We start from the raw sequence: 16,186 nt of genomic DNA, 5'->3' as shown, positions 1-16,186 counted from the left end.
TTAAATGAATTGTGAGAAAATACTATTTAACATTGATCTAAAAGTACTGCTTATAAACCTTCCATGCGCAGTTTTAAGCCATAGACTCTGTCAATGCCAGGTTTAATTCAGTCTGTGTTGAGTTAGATGATCTCATTTGGGCAGCAGTTGAGATGCTACAATGGCCTACAGTGTCTCTAGCTGGGAAAAGAGAAATCAGCTAGAGTGCCAGCTCCTGATAATTATTCAGTGATCCCTGCTGGAAAGCTTGTGTGTAGAGGTCAGTGTCACTGCAAAGTCTTTATAGGTTGGCCTTTTCACTGACATGCACAGACTAGGCACATATATTAATAATGGTCATCAGAGAGTGTCTAATACTGATTGTCTCACAGAACAATGACTAAGAAAATGTTTCGAAAAATGTTTCACATTTATGCTTGGTTTAGTAAGTGAAGCAAAATAAATCTGACTGCAGCATTTTAACAGAAAAGCTTAAACATTTATTTTAGATTCTTTGGCCATTGTAGATCAAAATAAAAACTAATTCCAGGTAGTAAGTGAAATAACGCAGATCTAAAGTTCTTAACAAACTCCATGTGACATTCTCCTCTGCCACATGTGACACACTCTTCCCCCTCCCCCCCAATGTATGACACACTTTCCTGATATGCCACATATTCCACCTAAAACAATTCAGTGAGAAGCTTACCCCACACGTGACAAACTTTCCCCAGTCATCTGCTCCTGGCTGTGAGCTTGGAGGCAAGGTGGCACTTAATTAAGCTGGGTGGGAGAGCGCCTAAACCCTCTGTGACTTTTTGTCACTGCTAGAATTAAATTCTGGACAGGAAAGCTCAAGGTCGATCTTCCTGTGTGCTTCTAATTTAGACTGTTAAGGAGAAATTAAGGGGCCTCACTCTGTCACCGCTGGTGTTGTACCTGACATCATCCAAGTGCATGACACCTGCTAACTTGTGGGAATTTGTCACCTCAGGTGGTGGTGATTCCTCAATCAAAAATAATATCTGATCAAAGGACTGGACATGTTTCATCTTCCTACCCTTACTTACAAAACCCATGTCCTCCTACTCACCACTGCCCCCAACATGAAAGTCCCACTCCTAGCATCACTGTTCATCATGATCCTGAGAATCTGAGGATGCTATATCAGCTGTAGCCAAGGCCTCTTCTGAGGTACTGCTGAGTGCAAGAGCTGTGAGTGCCTGCAGCTCTCACTCAGCAGTATCTCCGTCCCTTGGGTTTTGATTCCAGTGGAAGACCCACCAGCAGTGTCGCCATTGCCTACTTGGCATGTCTCCTGGCTAGCGTTCCCTGTAAGTGGCAGCACAGGTCTCTCACAAGATCCCCAATGCCTCAAGATGATTCCGCCTTATGTGTGATACACTCCCCTCACATCCTGCAACCTGTGGGGCCTGTGATAATATCTTCTAAACACGCCATTGTATTCCTTGTGTATGACATGTTCTTACCGGTGCCAAACTCCTGTATACATAAAGCATACTCCAAACAATAATGTGTGACATAGTTGAAAAAATATCCGGATCTTCTGCATTCCTTAAAATCTATCATGTTGCCTTGAAAGAGAAAAATTTGAACCCTTGCCTCGGAAGCTCGCACTAATCTGCATGGTTCTGGCTTCCTGGTCAGTTCACATTGAAAATTGTAGTGTGGAATCCCTTAGAGTTCTTGACACTGAGATATTGTGCTTAAATAATGAAATGAGGGCTACATCTCTCGCACAGAACACAAGAAGACCTAGCCAACCATTGTGCTGCATCTCAGTTACAGTACTTAAGGTATGCAGCGGGTCAGGCAGCATCCATGGAGAGAGAGCGAGCTAACGTTTTGAGTCTAGATGACTCTTCATCAGAGCTGATCAGCCTGTTAAAAACTCATTGGCCATGGCCACCTAGTGTATTGCTCACATAGTCACACAATCTGACACTTTGTAATCCTTCACCCCTTCTGCTTTGGAAAAGATCACAAATGGGCTGTGATCCCTTTTGACATTTTTAGAAATTCTGCCTTCTTGTTATGGCAATTTCCTTTAATTTTCTCCAGCTCTTTAAACTTCAACTACATGCGATTTCCTACATTCACTACTTGTTTTTTCCTTACATTTGTTCAATTTATACCTGAATCTGTTGATGTTATGTGAATCATTTGACCCAGGAAATGTAATTATCACATCATTTTGGAGGCATAATGATGGATAATTATTCCAGATTTTGTTTGAATTGCATTTATAAGTAAGAACTTCCATGAGGAAGATTAAATGGTTGAGTTAAAGACAATGGAAACATAAAATATAATTCCAGATTAAATGGATACATTCCACATGATGTGTAGAAGGCATTTAAATATGTGTAGTAAAGTCCATGATAAGATACAGTGTACATGGGAAACATGAAAAAAAATCTAGTTGGTAAACAGCCTTTTCTGTGTTATAATAATTGCTTATGATCTTATTTCTTCTCTGTGTGACACCCTTAGCATATGTGTCAACCTTGGTCTAGTTTACTTTCAAGTAATTGTTTTATTGAATATATTTCATATATCTCTGCTTCTAGAGATGAATGGGAGTGGCTCCAGAACCTTTCAGATTTGGACGAGGCCACTCTAACAGATCCAAGTGACGGATGCTCACAGATCCTCTTCCAGCGAGAACTCAGGGTAGCCATTTTAGAACTGATGAATCAGATTGGCATTCCACTAGAGCAGGTATAAAAGTGGCTTACACAGAAAACATGTTTTATAGTGGAATTTCACAAATGTCACAGTACTGCATCTAAGAAATTGGATTTCTGCTAACTTGCTGTCGCTCCCGTTGTACCCACAATACTGGCTTTCACACTCCCACAACAGCTAGCACACAGCATGGTACTCATTTGTTTACAATTGCATTAAACAGTTCAAGTTTAAACTGAATCTGTTCCAGGGCCAGAATGCCAGTGCTTTTGCACAAAGTGATAAAATAATTAGTGCTCAGAGGGATTCAATTTAATGCATTTACAGAGATTTAAATGTCTTTTTCACCCCTCACATGTAAATTTAGTCGAAGTAAACCTTGCTTAGTCTCTCCAAACACTCTTTATTTACACATTTATATAAAAGTTACAGAATATAGCACTCTGGTGTAGCCAGACCCATTCCCCTACCCCTGCATTTCCCATATCTAACCTACCTAACCAAAATATCCTGAACTCTAAGGGCGATTTAGCAATGAGATAAAAACATTGGTGAGACCAAGTGTAGTCTCAGAGATCGTTTTGTAGAGCACTTACGCTCTGTACACAACAAACGACAACACCTTCCAGTTGCCAACCATTTTAACTCCCCCTTCCACTCCCTGGGTGACATGTCCATCCTGGGCATCCTCCAGTGTTACAATGACGCCAACTGCAAACTGGTGGAGCAACACCTCATATTCTGCCTTGGGAACCTACAGCCCAATGGCCTAAACGTGGAATTTACCAGTTTTAAAATCTACCCCCCCCCCCCCCCCGCCCCGGCCTCATCCCATGTCCAACCCTCCCTCTTATCCCCGCCTCCTTGACCTGACACAACCTGTTCATCTTCTCTCCCACCTATCCGCCCCACCCATCCCACTGACCAATCCTCACCGCTCCCTACCTGCACTCACCTATCACCATCCCACTTACCTTCCCCAGCCCCACCCGTCCTCTCTCTATTTATTTCCCAGCTCCCTTCCCCTTCCTCATTTAGGAAGATGGGTCCTGACCCAAAATGTCAACTCTCCTGTTCCTCTGACGCTACCTGCCCTGCTGTGTTCCTCCAGCTCCGCACTGTGTTGTCACTATCTCAGAGATAAAATTTCTGTTTACTCCACAGTGCCTGGCCACCACATGGCCTGTTGAACTCAAGCCCTGCATTTTGTGACTTCCTAATATCTACCATGAAGTTGTTTCAGGATTTCTTCACTCATAGACTTCAGTATAATCAATCGGTGGTTGCACGCCAATAGATCTTCTACACTTATTAAATGTTGCTTCTTTTCATGATACTTCTTCAAAACTTGATCTGCTGGACAATATCTAGACCACCCTTCCAGACAGAATTCTTGAATCTTTGTGCACTTGTTATCTCTTTTCTGAGCTGCACAAATTTCTTTGAGCTTCCCCTTGATTGCTGATAATGTATTGGTAACTGCAGTAGTGTGATACCCCTTCTTCAGTGATGATTAAGTATTTATTTTAGACTGATCCAAGTTGCCCTGAAGAATGTATAAACCATAATCTGCCCACTGCCTGGGACATAGACAGTAATGTTGTTGTGTCTCATTAACATGTATCTAAATCTCGGTATTTGCAGTGGTATTTTTGCAATTTCATTTGATCCTAGTCATGTGACTAGTAGTTTACGCTCTGTTTCATCCTAGAATCTCAACCCCATGAGAAAATCTATATAAACAACCAATGTTTTCAATTGTGCCATATTTTTGTTCAGAATTTGTCAGTCGTCTTGATGCAAACTATATGGTCAACTTGTGTCCAACATTTTGCACCAAATGAGAACTTACCCTAGTTCCATTTATGATACATTCACAGCAACTATGGTAAAGAATCATGGCTTATGTATAGTTGATTATTTAAGAAAACAGCTTCTCTTTAATCTTCTGAAAAGTTGTAGTCTGTTATGACTCTAATACGGTTGTTGGCCTTTCTTCAAAGGTTCTTCTGTGGATTGAGTGGCATGGTTAAGAATTGACTTTCCCAATTCTCACGATTCCTAAGACACACTATACATTGTTCACACACTTCCATTACAGAGGTTCACTTGTTGGTCATGTCTTTCTGGGATTCACTGTGATACCTTGCTCCTAGTTGTGTATTGCAAAAATATAATTTTTTTTTGAGAATTGACATTCCTCATTGAGTGTGATGCTCTTAAACCTTCCCTGACTTTGTTGTAATGCTGTTTTTTGGTCTGACAGTGTACAGGATATCGTCCATGTGACAAATGATATCTCATTTGTCTTCAGCAAACCTTAAAATTATGTGCATACAAAATGCTGAAACATAAACAATTGAAACAAATCCACCCAAATTGTGTGATGAATGTAGTCAACCATCTTGACTCGTTGTTTTGGGATATTTGCCAAAATTCACTGTTTGCATCTAGTGTTATGAAAAAAGCTGTTTCTGGCAAATTTAGTGGAACTGTCATCAACTGACAAAATTCAACAAACTTTTCTTTGAACCCTTTTGTTCAGTTGAATGAGATTCATGTACAATCTTAGCTCTCTATTGTATTTGGAATCTGTTAGCAGTCCTGAGCTACTCTGTGTTGGTTCTGTGATATAACCCTACTTTTTAATTTGTTCTCTAACCAAGCCTTCACCTTTGCTAATAGTCAGTGAATTGAAATGAGGTATATTTCCTGCAGAGTAATGTGATTCTCCTGTTTTAGATTGTCTAAAGCTTTTGAATAGCCTTGAAATTTTTCATGAAATTCTTTTCCATTTTCCCCTTGAAGTGTAATGTCCATTCTCTCCATTTCTATGTAGTAATGGTATGATTGGGTCCTTCAATACGTTCAGTTTCCCTGATTTTTCGATTTTTATAACTGAGGAGGGATTGAAATGACCAAAGATCTGTGCCCATCAGACCTTAACATTTGGTGCTCGCAAGTTAAACATTCACTGATGTGAACCAAGGCAAGATGTCAGCTTGTATTGAAACAACTACCCTTGTATTGAGTTTAAATTCGGTATTAAAAGCTCTTTCACTTGTGAGAAAATAGTCCAGAATCTGTGCTGACATTGTTTGATTTCATCTTAGAGATTTTAGCTTACTTTGTTGATCTTCATTCTTGATCTTTTGGGCTTTTTCTTTTCCGAATGATTTCCCTTCGTCAGGAATGTGTTCCCTTGGTGTGATATCTTCTCTGTTTCTAGAGAGATGTAAATGCTACTGATCTGCGATATGTTTTGAATTATTCTATCTCTAGCATGCCTCGTTCATCCTTATCCTAGAGTAAGGTTCTCTCACTTCCTTTAATACTATGCCAGTCATCATTTACATGTTTATGTATACACATGTTCTTGAATACAGCTCTCCAATGTAGTGTCTTAATCCTGCTTCATAATGAACTTCCCTCTAGTCTGCTGTACTCTGCTGATGTCATGTTGTGGAGGTGCCGGTGTTGGACTGGGGTGGACAAGGTCAGAAATCACACGACACCAGGTTAAAGTCCAACAGGTTTATTTGAAATCACTGGATTTCGGATTGTAGCTATGCTACAAAAGTTTAAGATTTCAAATAAACCTGTTGAACTAAACCTGGTGTCATGTGACTTCTGACTCTACTGATATCAGATTAACATTATGAGTTACGTCATCATCTCTGGAATAGTCACATCCCATTATACAGAGTGAGCTTGATATCACAGTGTGGCTGTCCTGGGTATCCAAAGTGGAAAGCTTTCAAGTCTCCAGCGCCACAGCATTTAATCTGATTTAAGAAGACATTTAATTTTAAGATTAAGGCATTTTAAGGTTAAAAACAACCAATTCATTCAGGCACCTGTATCAAAATCATTATTTTTCTGTCTGAATGCCCATCTCATTCCACAAATTGTACCCACCTGAAGTCTGACACTTCACCATCTATTCTACTCTCTGTCATTTACCCTGTCTGATGCCAAGCACCCTGCCCTCTACCCTATGACCTGTATTGTACAGCTCAGAACAGCATGCTAGTATGTGTGCACAAAATTATAATACAATTGTCAGGGGGATTCAACTTACTGTGAACATGGTGACTTAAGTGTTTTTTTCCCCTTCACTGTGAAACTTTAGGCCAAAAATTTCAGGCTGTACAGCCAAGAGGTGTTGGATTTTGCAGACAACCTGTCCTTCCTTCTCCTTTTGCCGCCATCTGATGATGTGTGCGCAGCCCCAGGACAAAATAAGCCCAATCCTTGTTCAGGGTTCCTCACACTGCCATTACAGATTTTTGAACTGGGTGAGTACAGAAAATTCTATTCTGTTCTGCCAATGTGTAATTTGTATATTCAGGTAATTGATTTTTAAATAAGGGCATCTTTACTGAACTCACATTTAATAGTAGAAGTATTATATTTTGTAAATTGTAAGGTCCACAGATTAGGGCTGCAAAAAGAAGGTTAAAGTTGATATCCAGGTCTTTCTCACCTACACAACTCTTGATTGTTCCATAGCTGCTAAATTATCAGATTGCTAAACTGATGCCCGATAGTCGACGAACAGAATTGTCCTCCAGTAAATTATTGGGAAGACTGAAGTCATTGCTTTTGGACCACACTACAAATTCCATTCCCTAGCTACCAACTCAATCACTGTCCTTGACAACGGGCTGAAGTTGAACCAAACTGTCACAACCTCGATGCCTAAATGTGTTTTCAACCACACATCAATGTCATGACTAAGTCTGCCTATTTCTGCCCATTTAATAGCACTCTATTCCACCCATGCCTCAACTCATCTATTGCTGAAATGCTAACTGAAGTCTTTGTTACCACTAGACTTTGTTATTCCAATGCATTCCTGGTAGCCTCCTGCATTTTACCGTCCATAAACCTGGCATCATCCAAACATCAGCTGCCTGTATCCTTGTCATAAGTCTCATTCGCCCTTGTACTTACTGATCTACATTACCACTTGATCCAGCAATTCCTCAACTTTAAAATTCTCTTCCTTTTTGTTGCCAATTCCCCTGATGTTCTCCATTGTGACTTGTTAAGGTGTAATTTGTATATTCTGGCAATTGATTTTAAATAAGAACACCCTATAGCCTCAACCTTCCCAATTACATAAGTGAACCAGCTACGCTGTGCCTCTTGCAAACCAGTGAAAGCATTCAGAAAAAGGTAGAGGAGAAACCTTCGGATCAATAAGGACCAACCCAACAGATACTATGAACAAAGGCTATGGAGCTGTTTTTCCAGTTTTCCCTCTGCCATGTGATTTTTTTTTTTCCCCTGTTTACATTTGGCTATTTGTGTGAAATGCAGGAGGCTACCAGGAATGCATTGGAATAACAAAGTCTAGTGGTAACAAAGACTTCAATTAGCATTTCAGCAATAGATGAGTTGAGGCATGGGTGGAATAGGGTGCTATTAAACGGGCGGAAATAGGCAGACTTAGTCATGACATTGATGTGTGGTTGAAAACACATTTAAGCATCGAGGTTGTGACAGTTTGGTTCAACCTCAGCCCGTTGTCAAGGACAGTGATTGAGTTGGTAGCTAGGGAATGGAATTTGTAGTGTGGTCCAAAAGCAATGACTTCAGCCTTCCCAATAATTTACTGGAGGACAATTCTGTTCGTCCACTGTTGGGCATCAGTTTTTCAGGAGTTTAGAGTTTTAGTTTGTAGAGTTGATGAAGCATGCCTAATTGTACCTCCACTCTCCTTTCCTGATTGGCTCCGTGTACAATGATTCCCTTGGAATCCAAAAATCTATCAGTCTCTATCTTGAATATTCTCAGCAACTAAGCATTCATAGCTCTCAAGAGTTGCAAATTCAGAAGTTTCACATTCTTTTGAAATCAAAAATTTCACCTCATCTCGGTCCTAATGTTTGACACCATATTCTGAAATTATGAATGCCAAGACTCCCAAGCCAGTCAAAAAGTCCTACCTGCACCTATCATATCAAGTTCTATGCATTATATTTGCTTGATTGAGATCACATCATGCTTTTAAACCAGTGAATCTAGGTCTCACCTATTTAATCTTTCTTCTAAGGGTAATTCCTAATCACAGGAACCAGTCAAGTAAATCTATGGTGCTCTTTCTGTAAGTAAGATATATATTTACTTAGGTAAAAGGATCAAACCTATACACAGTACTCCAGGTGTGTTCTCATCAAAGCTTCTTTAATTGGACTAAAACTTATTTAGTTTTAAACTGTAATCATTTTGTAATAAAATCTAGCGTACCATTTCCTTTCCTAATTCTTGTTGCACCTGCATGTTAACTTTCTGTAATTCATGCCAACGACCCTCAGGTCTCCTTGAATATAAGCATTTTCCAGTCTCTTAGCAGTTAAATAAATTTGGGTTTTTCTATTTTACCAATCAAAGTTTGGGGCGGCATGGTGGCTCAGTGGTTAGCACTGCTGCCTCACAGCACCAGGAACCCAGGTTCAATTTTACCCTCGGGCAACTGTCTGTGTGGAGTTTGCACATTCTGCCTGTGTCTGCGTGGGTTTCCTCCGGGTGCTCTGGTTTCCTCCCACAGTCCAAAGATGTGCAGGCTAGGTGGATTGGCCATGCTAAATTGCCCATAGTGTTCAGAGATGTGTAATTAGGTGGGTTATAGGGGGATGGGTCTGGGTGGGATGCTCTGAGGTTCAGTATGGACTTGTGGGGCCGAAGGGCCTGTTTCCATACTGTACGGATTCTATGATTCTAAAGTTGATAGCTGTGCTCTTCTTCACCTCACATTCCATCTCCCACTTTCTTGCTAAACAATTAACCTATTATATCTCTTTACAGCCTCTCTGTACCCAACTTACAGCTCACTTTTCCACCTAACAGTATCATCACCAAACTTGGATACTTTATACTTGGGTTCCCTCATTAAAGTCAAGGGTACAGATTGTAAATAGGAGTCCTGGGACCTGATCCTGGCAGTAACCCACTAGATATAGCCCACAACAATGAAAATGATCCTATTATTCATGTTCTTTGTCTTCTGTCCATTAATCAAATCACTTTTCTTTCTGAATCTTTCCCTCCCCCTATCCACCCTGCCCCACCAATTCATTAGTTTAAAGCCCTAATTACCTTATAAGTCAATTTGATACATCAGGACATTTGAATCAAATCTAGTTTCAGTGCAAATTGTCCCAATAGATGTCTTCTGGTATCCTAAGAATCAAAAACCCTGCCTCCCACTGTTTCAGCTAAGCCTTCTAATCTGTGTCTTGCCAATTTGCATGAGACTCACATGACAATTCTGAGATCATTACCTGTGTGATTCTGTGTTTAAAGTTTGACCCATAATCTCTCTCATGTGAACCATATTCTTAGTTCTACCTACGTAATTGGATCCTCTGTGGTTCACGATAATTGAATCCTTCCTCCTCCTACTCCCAACTACTTCTGGAGCTCCAAGGACATGCCCATGAACCAGGAAGGTAACACAACCTTCAGAAATTATAGAACAATCCTTCTGTTCCTGACTTCTAATGACCTGCGCCATTATGTGACCATGCAGTGTACGTGCCTCCTGAATCAAAATATCCACCTACTTCCCTGCAAGCCCTGATGCCCTGCTCAACAATTTTTAGTTCAAGTTTCCTGAAATCCAGATCTTATGGCAGATGTTGATGTCGAGATCACAATGTCGTCTGCAAGTTCCCAAATATTGCATTCATAGTAAACCATTTACATTAGCAATCCTCTATGTTGTAATTATAATTTATTGATTGATTAAAATGTATGTATATATAAGCAATTCGTCTTATGTTTTTCCAATTTTTAACTAATTAGGTGATCAGGTTTAAGATGTAGATATTATCTGTAAACATATTCCTGCTGTCCCTCCATGTTATGTGACTTCTTCCTCATCGTATTTACAGTGTGTCCATTAATGCTGTCAGGGTGTTATTACTTTGGTAAGGGTGTTTATCATTAACATAAGCGTGTTTAATGCTGTTATAACGGTGTTTATTATTGCTCTTGGGATGTTTAATGCTGCTGTCAGGGCGTTAATTGCTTGAAGGATATTTAATACTGCTGTTAGGTTATTTATTACAAGTCTGAAGGTATTTACTACCGCAGCAAAGATGTTTAGTATCATTCTCTGGTTTTCACCATTGATTCTTGGGTTTTTGCTAAAGTTACAAGAGCAATTGATGGTCTAGCAAAGGGAGTTTAATGTGCAAACTAGGTGGATTAGCCAATGGAAATGCAGGGTTACCGGGGTAGGAATGGGGGTGTGTGATGCTCTTCGGAGGGTCATTGTAGACTCGATAGACCGAATGGCCTGTTTCCACGCTGTAGGGATTCTATGATTCTAGGTTCACACAATGTCATGGTATTCTCAACTAAGGTACTCTCTCCCTCAGAGGCTCCAATTATTGTTCTGTTCTCAGATGTATCCAGGCCTCTATTTGGCAGTTATTTGTGGATCTTCAATTAATTTTGTCTCTGGCACATTCGTTCTGGTTGCCAAAAGTCAATCTGCATATCCTCTCCATTCTACATGTCTGTGTTACAATAATAGCTGGTACTGACTTCTTGCCAGTGGTGTTTTCCTCATTAAACCTTCTGACCTCGTTGGAAAACGTGGAATTTGGCCTTGTTCTCCCATTAGAAAACCTGATTTTGTTGTTTCCTGTCAACAGGAACTTTTGCCATGCGTGGTTTCAGCAAACCAAATGCTTTGCACAACTGACAATTCACCGTGAGAAATGCTAGAGAACTTTGAGTGGTTGAGTTGTCTGTGCTCCAATTTATTAACAAAAATTGGCTCAGTGTTTTGGATACTGATCCTTGTTCTTGCGTTATCTTTGAGGGAATGTTAATTATCTGAACAAACCTTTCTGCCAAACCATTTGTGGCTGGGTAATAAGGAGCTGATTGTTTATGTTGAATTGCTTTCAGCTTTAGATAGATTGTCCATAAACTCATTACATAAACTGTTGACCACTATCACTAACAAGTTGTTCTAGATCACCAAACATCGCAACGCTCTCCTCAATCTTTCAATGGTTTTCTCTTAACATGTTACTTCAATTCTAGCAACTTGAGGCAATTTAGTATGTGTGTCAACTACTATGAAAAGTATTCACCCCATCAAAAGTCAATTTGGATTCTTTGCCATTGGCCGTTCTCGCCATTCCCGTGGGTGTAATGGTGCTATTGAAGATAAACAAGCTACACATTTTCCTACCTTTTCCTCAATCTCAGAGTCAAGCCATGGCCATGAAAAATATCTTCTGGCCATCTCCTTAATTATGACAACACCACAGTGACCTTCATGTAGTTGACATAGCACACGTTTTGTTAGCTGTGTTTGAATGATGTCTCTTGTTCCCAATAGGAAACATCCTGCTAGTACGGATAGTTCTAGCTTCTGTGTGACAGATAGGTTCAGTTCTGGGGTTGTTCCACAAAGTGCCATGTCCATCACTTTTGGTAGTAGTGGACTATTTTTAGTGTACTTCTTAACTTGTCCTGCCATTACCAAAATGTTCTCTACTTGTTTGAAGTAGAAAATATCTACATATGTACTATTTGTAGTCAATTATATGGCAAAGGTAATATAGAGCACCCAGTAGCATTCCAATATATGCTGGATTGCCAATACTTAATTGTATAAGTGTGGGCTGATAACAATGCCTCCCTCTGCGTCTCTGTATGAGGCCCAAATATTGTGGTTTGTGGTCTGTTAATAAGGTAAATTTCCAGCTATACAGGAATTGGTGGAATTGTCTAATGCCAAACATGATTACTAGAGCTTCTTTCAGTATCTGTGCATAGTTCATTTCTGCTTTTTTTAATGATCTTGATGCAAAAGCTGTTGGCTTCTCTGCACCATTGGGTTAGATGTGAGGAGCGACTGCTCCCACTCCATAGGGACATGCATCACATGGTACTTGCAACAGTAACTTTGGACTTTGATTTTAAAGCCTCTTTGGTTTGTGTAAAAGCTCTTTCACGCTGATCTTCCCATTTCCAGTTCTTTTTTTGACATAAATTGTGCAAAGGCTTGAGAATGATTTTATGTTTGGGACAAACTTGCTGTAATAATTTAACAAGTCCAAAATTAGATAGTATGATAAACAAAGAACTGTGGATACTGGAAATCTGAATCAAAAGCAGAAATTGCTGGAGAAGCTCAGCAGGTCTGGCAGCATCTGTGGAGATAAAGCAGAGTTAATGGTTCAGGTCCGCTGACCCTTCTTCACAGGACCCAAAATGTTAACTTTGCTTTCTGTCCACAGATACTGCTAGGTCTGCTGAGTCTCTCCAAAATGATTGTAGTTGGTTTACATTTTTAGGTGCTGGTGCCTCAGCATGGCTTTTACTTCTGAAGGTGACTTGTGTAGTGCCTTAGCGTCAATGACATGCCCAAACATTTGATCGAAGATTTTAAAAATTTACCTTTGTCCTTCTTTATGCTTAAATCATAATCTTCCTGTCTACTACAGAGTAACATCTGAATTGTTTCTCCCCATGACAAAAATATCGTCTATGGACTCCTTCCAATCCACTTAAAATCTAATCTGGTAATGCATGTGCAGATAATATTCCAAATGAAGTCTCTTGTATTTGAACAGTCCTTTGTTTTACAGTTGTCAAGTATTTCAACTATATGAAGTGACTCAGGATCAACGTTATCGAAAAAGCTGACCCCTAGCTGGTCCAGAAGATAGGTCATCAATTAAATGCAAAGGATACTGCTCAGCACATAATAATGGATTAATAGTTACCTTAAAATCACCACAGATGTGTACCAAGCCATCTGTCTTCATCACTGGTATGACAGGCATGGCCCAAATACACTCATTTACAGGGTTAAGGACTCCCGTCTTTACCAGTCTAAGTCTGTCTCAAACTTTGGTCTGAATGCATAAGGCATTAATCTAGCATTGCAACATTTTGCTTTATTCTCATCCTTGATTTTCATTTTGACAAAGATCTCTTCCATGTTTCCCAGATCCCCAATGAAAACAACAGCATATTTCATTAGAATTTAGATAGATTAGTCTCAGAATCTAACAAGTGATTTACTTTAGCCTAGTTGAGTTTGGTTTTCTCCAATCACATTCTTCCCAATAAAGCTGGAAGTATTCCTTTGGCAATGTGTAAGGTCAAATCTTCAAATTGACCATATAATAGAACATTCATTTTGACACAAGCCTTCAAAGGCATCACGTTGCCTGTTTTCGTTCTTAGTACAATTTTTGTGGGTTGCAGCGCAATGTAACTCAGCTGCTTCTAAAATATACTTTTAGGTATCTATGAAACTATTGCTCTAATGTCCATCCTTATCGGTTTGCCATTCAGTGAGGGAGTAACCGAATATTGGTTGGTGTTGCCAGCAATAGCCAGTATGTTTAATAGTAGTACTCGTCAGACTGAGTATCTGGGCTTTCCTGATGTCTTTTTTTTTGTAGTGTAGACTTTCTTCCTTCTCTTCAGTTTCTGTACTTTACCTGTATGCTATCCACACTTCTTCCTCAAACATGCTGATTCAAAGTACCCTTTTTATGCTGCAGTTTCTGCATACAGCTTCTTTACATCAGCAATTTGCTGCTGTGTGCCCTGTTGGCAGTTTTGAGATGGCGTTGTGCTTGTCTCTCAGCTGCCATTTTGTGAACTTTCTTGCTGGTGCTTGGCTGTGGAGCTTCCCTGGCTGCTAGTTTCATTGAGACTCCTATTTCCAGTACTTCCATTGAGTCTAGGTTTCTTTCCATCAGTAACATCTTCTGGATGCTTCACATCTTAAGTCACACACCAGTCCGTCTCTTGTAGCATCATTTTGTCTCCAAATTTGCAAAATTCTGTACTTCTTAAAAATTTCTGTGAACTAGGAGATAGATTCACCATCATGCTGGTTGTATTTGTGGGATCTGAACCTTTCAGTAAACAATGGTTTTGTAGCATTCCTACTATTTCTTCATAAGTTTAGAATGCAGTTTCTCTTGCTGTACCAGACTTCTCAGGAGGGTAAAGGTTTTGTTCCCCAATAATACTCAGGAACGCAGGAATGAGTATATCTGCTTCAATTTTGTTAGCTTCAACAAAATAATGGAATTTCTGTGTATAGGAGTTCCAGCTTTCTGTATTTTTGTCATTTAGTCCTACAGCAGCAAAATTTACTGCCAGTTTTTTAAAAAATGAAAAAAGCCTTTGTAGCATGATGTACCACAAAAATCTTAGCTTTGCCAATTTTGCTTCTTCTCACTTAAAACAAGGTATTTCTGAGTCTGCCTGTTTTTGTTTGAGTGTACACCTCCATCTCAAAACATTTCCCTCTATGTAAAGTACTTGTTATTCAATGTACCTTCAGGATGGTGCACAAGGTGAGTTGTTCTGCACTGTTCACCTCTTCCTTGGGGTGAATTCTTTCTCCGTGAGGACTGTACTTGCTTCAGTGCAGTGACAGTGCTTTTGATTTCTTTATCTTGAAGTACATTCAAGATCTGCAGTTAGGACCATGATTCTGTTTTCTTCCCTGACAAATCAGTGGATTCACCCTGCGGATCACAAAGCAGCGTGAATCTCGTCATTTCGAAAAGGACCAGAAGGCTGAAGTGTTTAACAATCACAGTAGCTATTTCAAGGAGGTGTTCACTCTATAGGCAGCAAGGTTAAACTAAGCTCTTTGCTTCCCAAAATGGCCAATGTGATCAGAATCTTAAAGTGACAGTCACCCTTCTTACAAATTACACATTGGTGAATCGGGTGTCAGTTTCTGCATGGTTTATGATATTTCAGGCAGTAGCTAGGGGCAACCAGCACATGCTCCAGCAATGCTACAGGTTTGCGTTGAGTGAAGTACTGTCTGGGCACTTGGACCTAGATCCCTGGTGGGTAGAATTTCCAGCACCCATCCAATAAGATTCATCATTCATGCATGCTAGTTATTTCATGAGTTAAGGAATGAGCTGAAAAACATATGATTATGCAAAAACACACATCTTGGTCCAAAATGTGACAATCTTCATTTTGCTCAATGTCGACTCCATAACAGAAGATTCCATTTGACGGTTATAGGGATGAATATATATAGGTAAAAAGTTAGGTTTGTGAAAGTTGGTTTATTCTTCCTGGACTAAGGAGATTGAGTGATGGATTTGATTGGCAGAGGTGAGAGGATCATGACAGCTTGAGAGAAGGTAGGCTGAAGAAAAGCTGTTTGCAGCGTTAGGTGAGAGTGCAAGGTCCAAGGGATGCTGATTTATAATTTTTGGGAAGAGATACAAGAGGGAAATGAGGAAGCGCTTTTATTTTACACAACAGTGCGATGTAACTTTAACTCATTGTCTACAGGATGGCAGAATAGAAAGGAAGAAAGATTTTAAAAGGAAATTAGATGGGCACTTGGAAATAAAATTAGACGACTGTGGGAATAGAGAGGAGGAATGGAATTGACTGGATTGCTGTGCAGGCAGCTTACATGGACTCATTGGACGAAATGGGCTATTTTGTGCTCTAATGACTC

At 39.9% G+C, this 16,186-nt stretch overlaps 1 protein-coding gene across 3 annotated transcripts in view; it reads left to right on the top strand.

The window, feature by feature from the left end:
- LOC109930588 (ankyrin repeat and fibronectin type-III domain-containing protein 1-like) overlaps positions 1–16,186 on the top strand; it is a 745,821-nt gene that overhangs the window by 719,944 nt on the left and 9,691 nt on the right. For all 3 annotated transcript variants that reach the window (XM_048609794.1, XM_048609793.1, XM_048609795.1), the window contains 2 exons: positions 2,571–2,721; positions 6,821–6,986. In XM_048609794.1, coding sequence (XP_048465751.1) covers positions 2,571–2,721; positions 6,821–6,986 — 317 coding nt within the window. The remainder of the gene's footprint in view (positions 1–2,570; positions 2,722–6,820; positions 6,987–16,186) is intronic.

The sequence above is a fragment of the Rhincodon typus genome, chromosome 21 (assembly GCF_021869965.1).
Source record: "Rhincodon typus isolate 14 chromosome 21, sRhiTyp1.1, whole genome shotgun sequence".
Taxonomy (NCBI): Eukaryota; Metazoa; Chordata; class Chondrichthyes; order Orectolobiformes; family Rhincodontidae; genus Rhincodon; species Rhincodon typus.
This window is presented reverse-complemented; position numbering and strand designations above follow the sequence as displayed.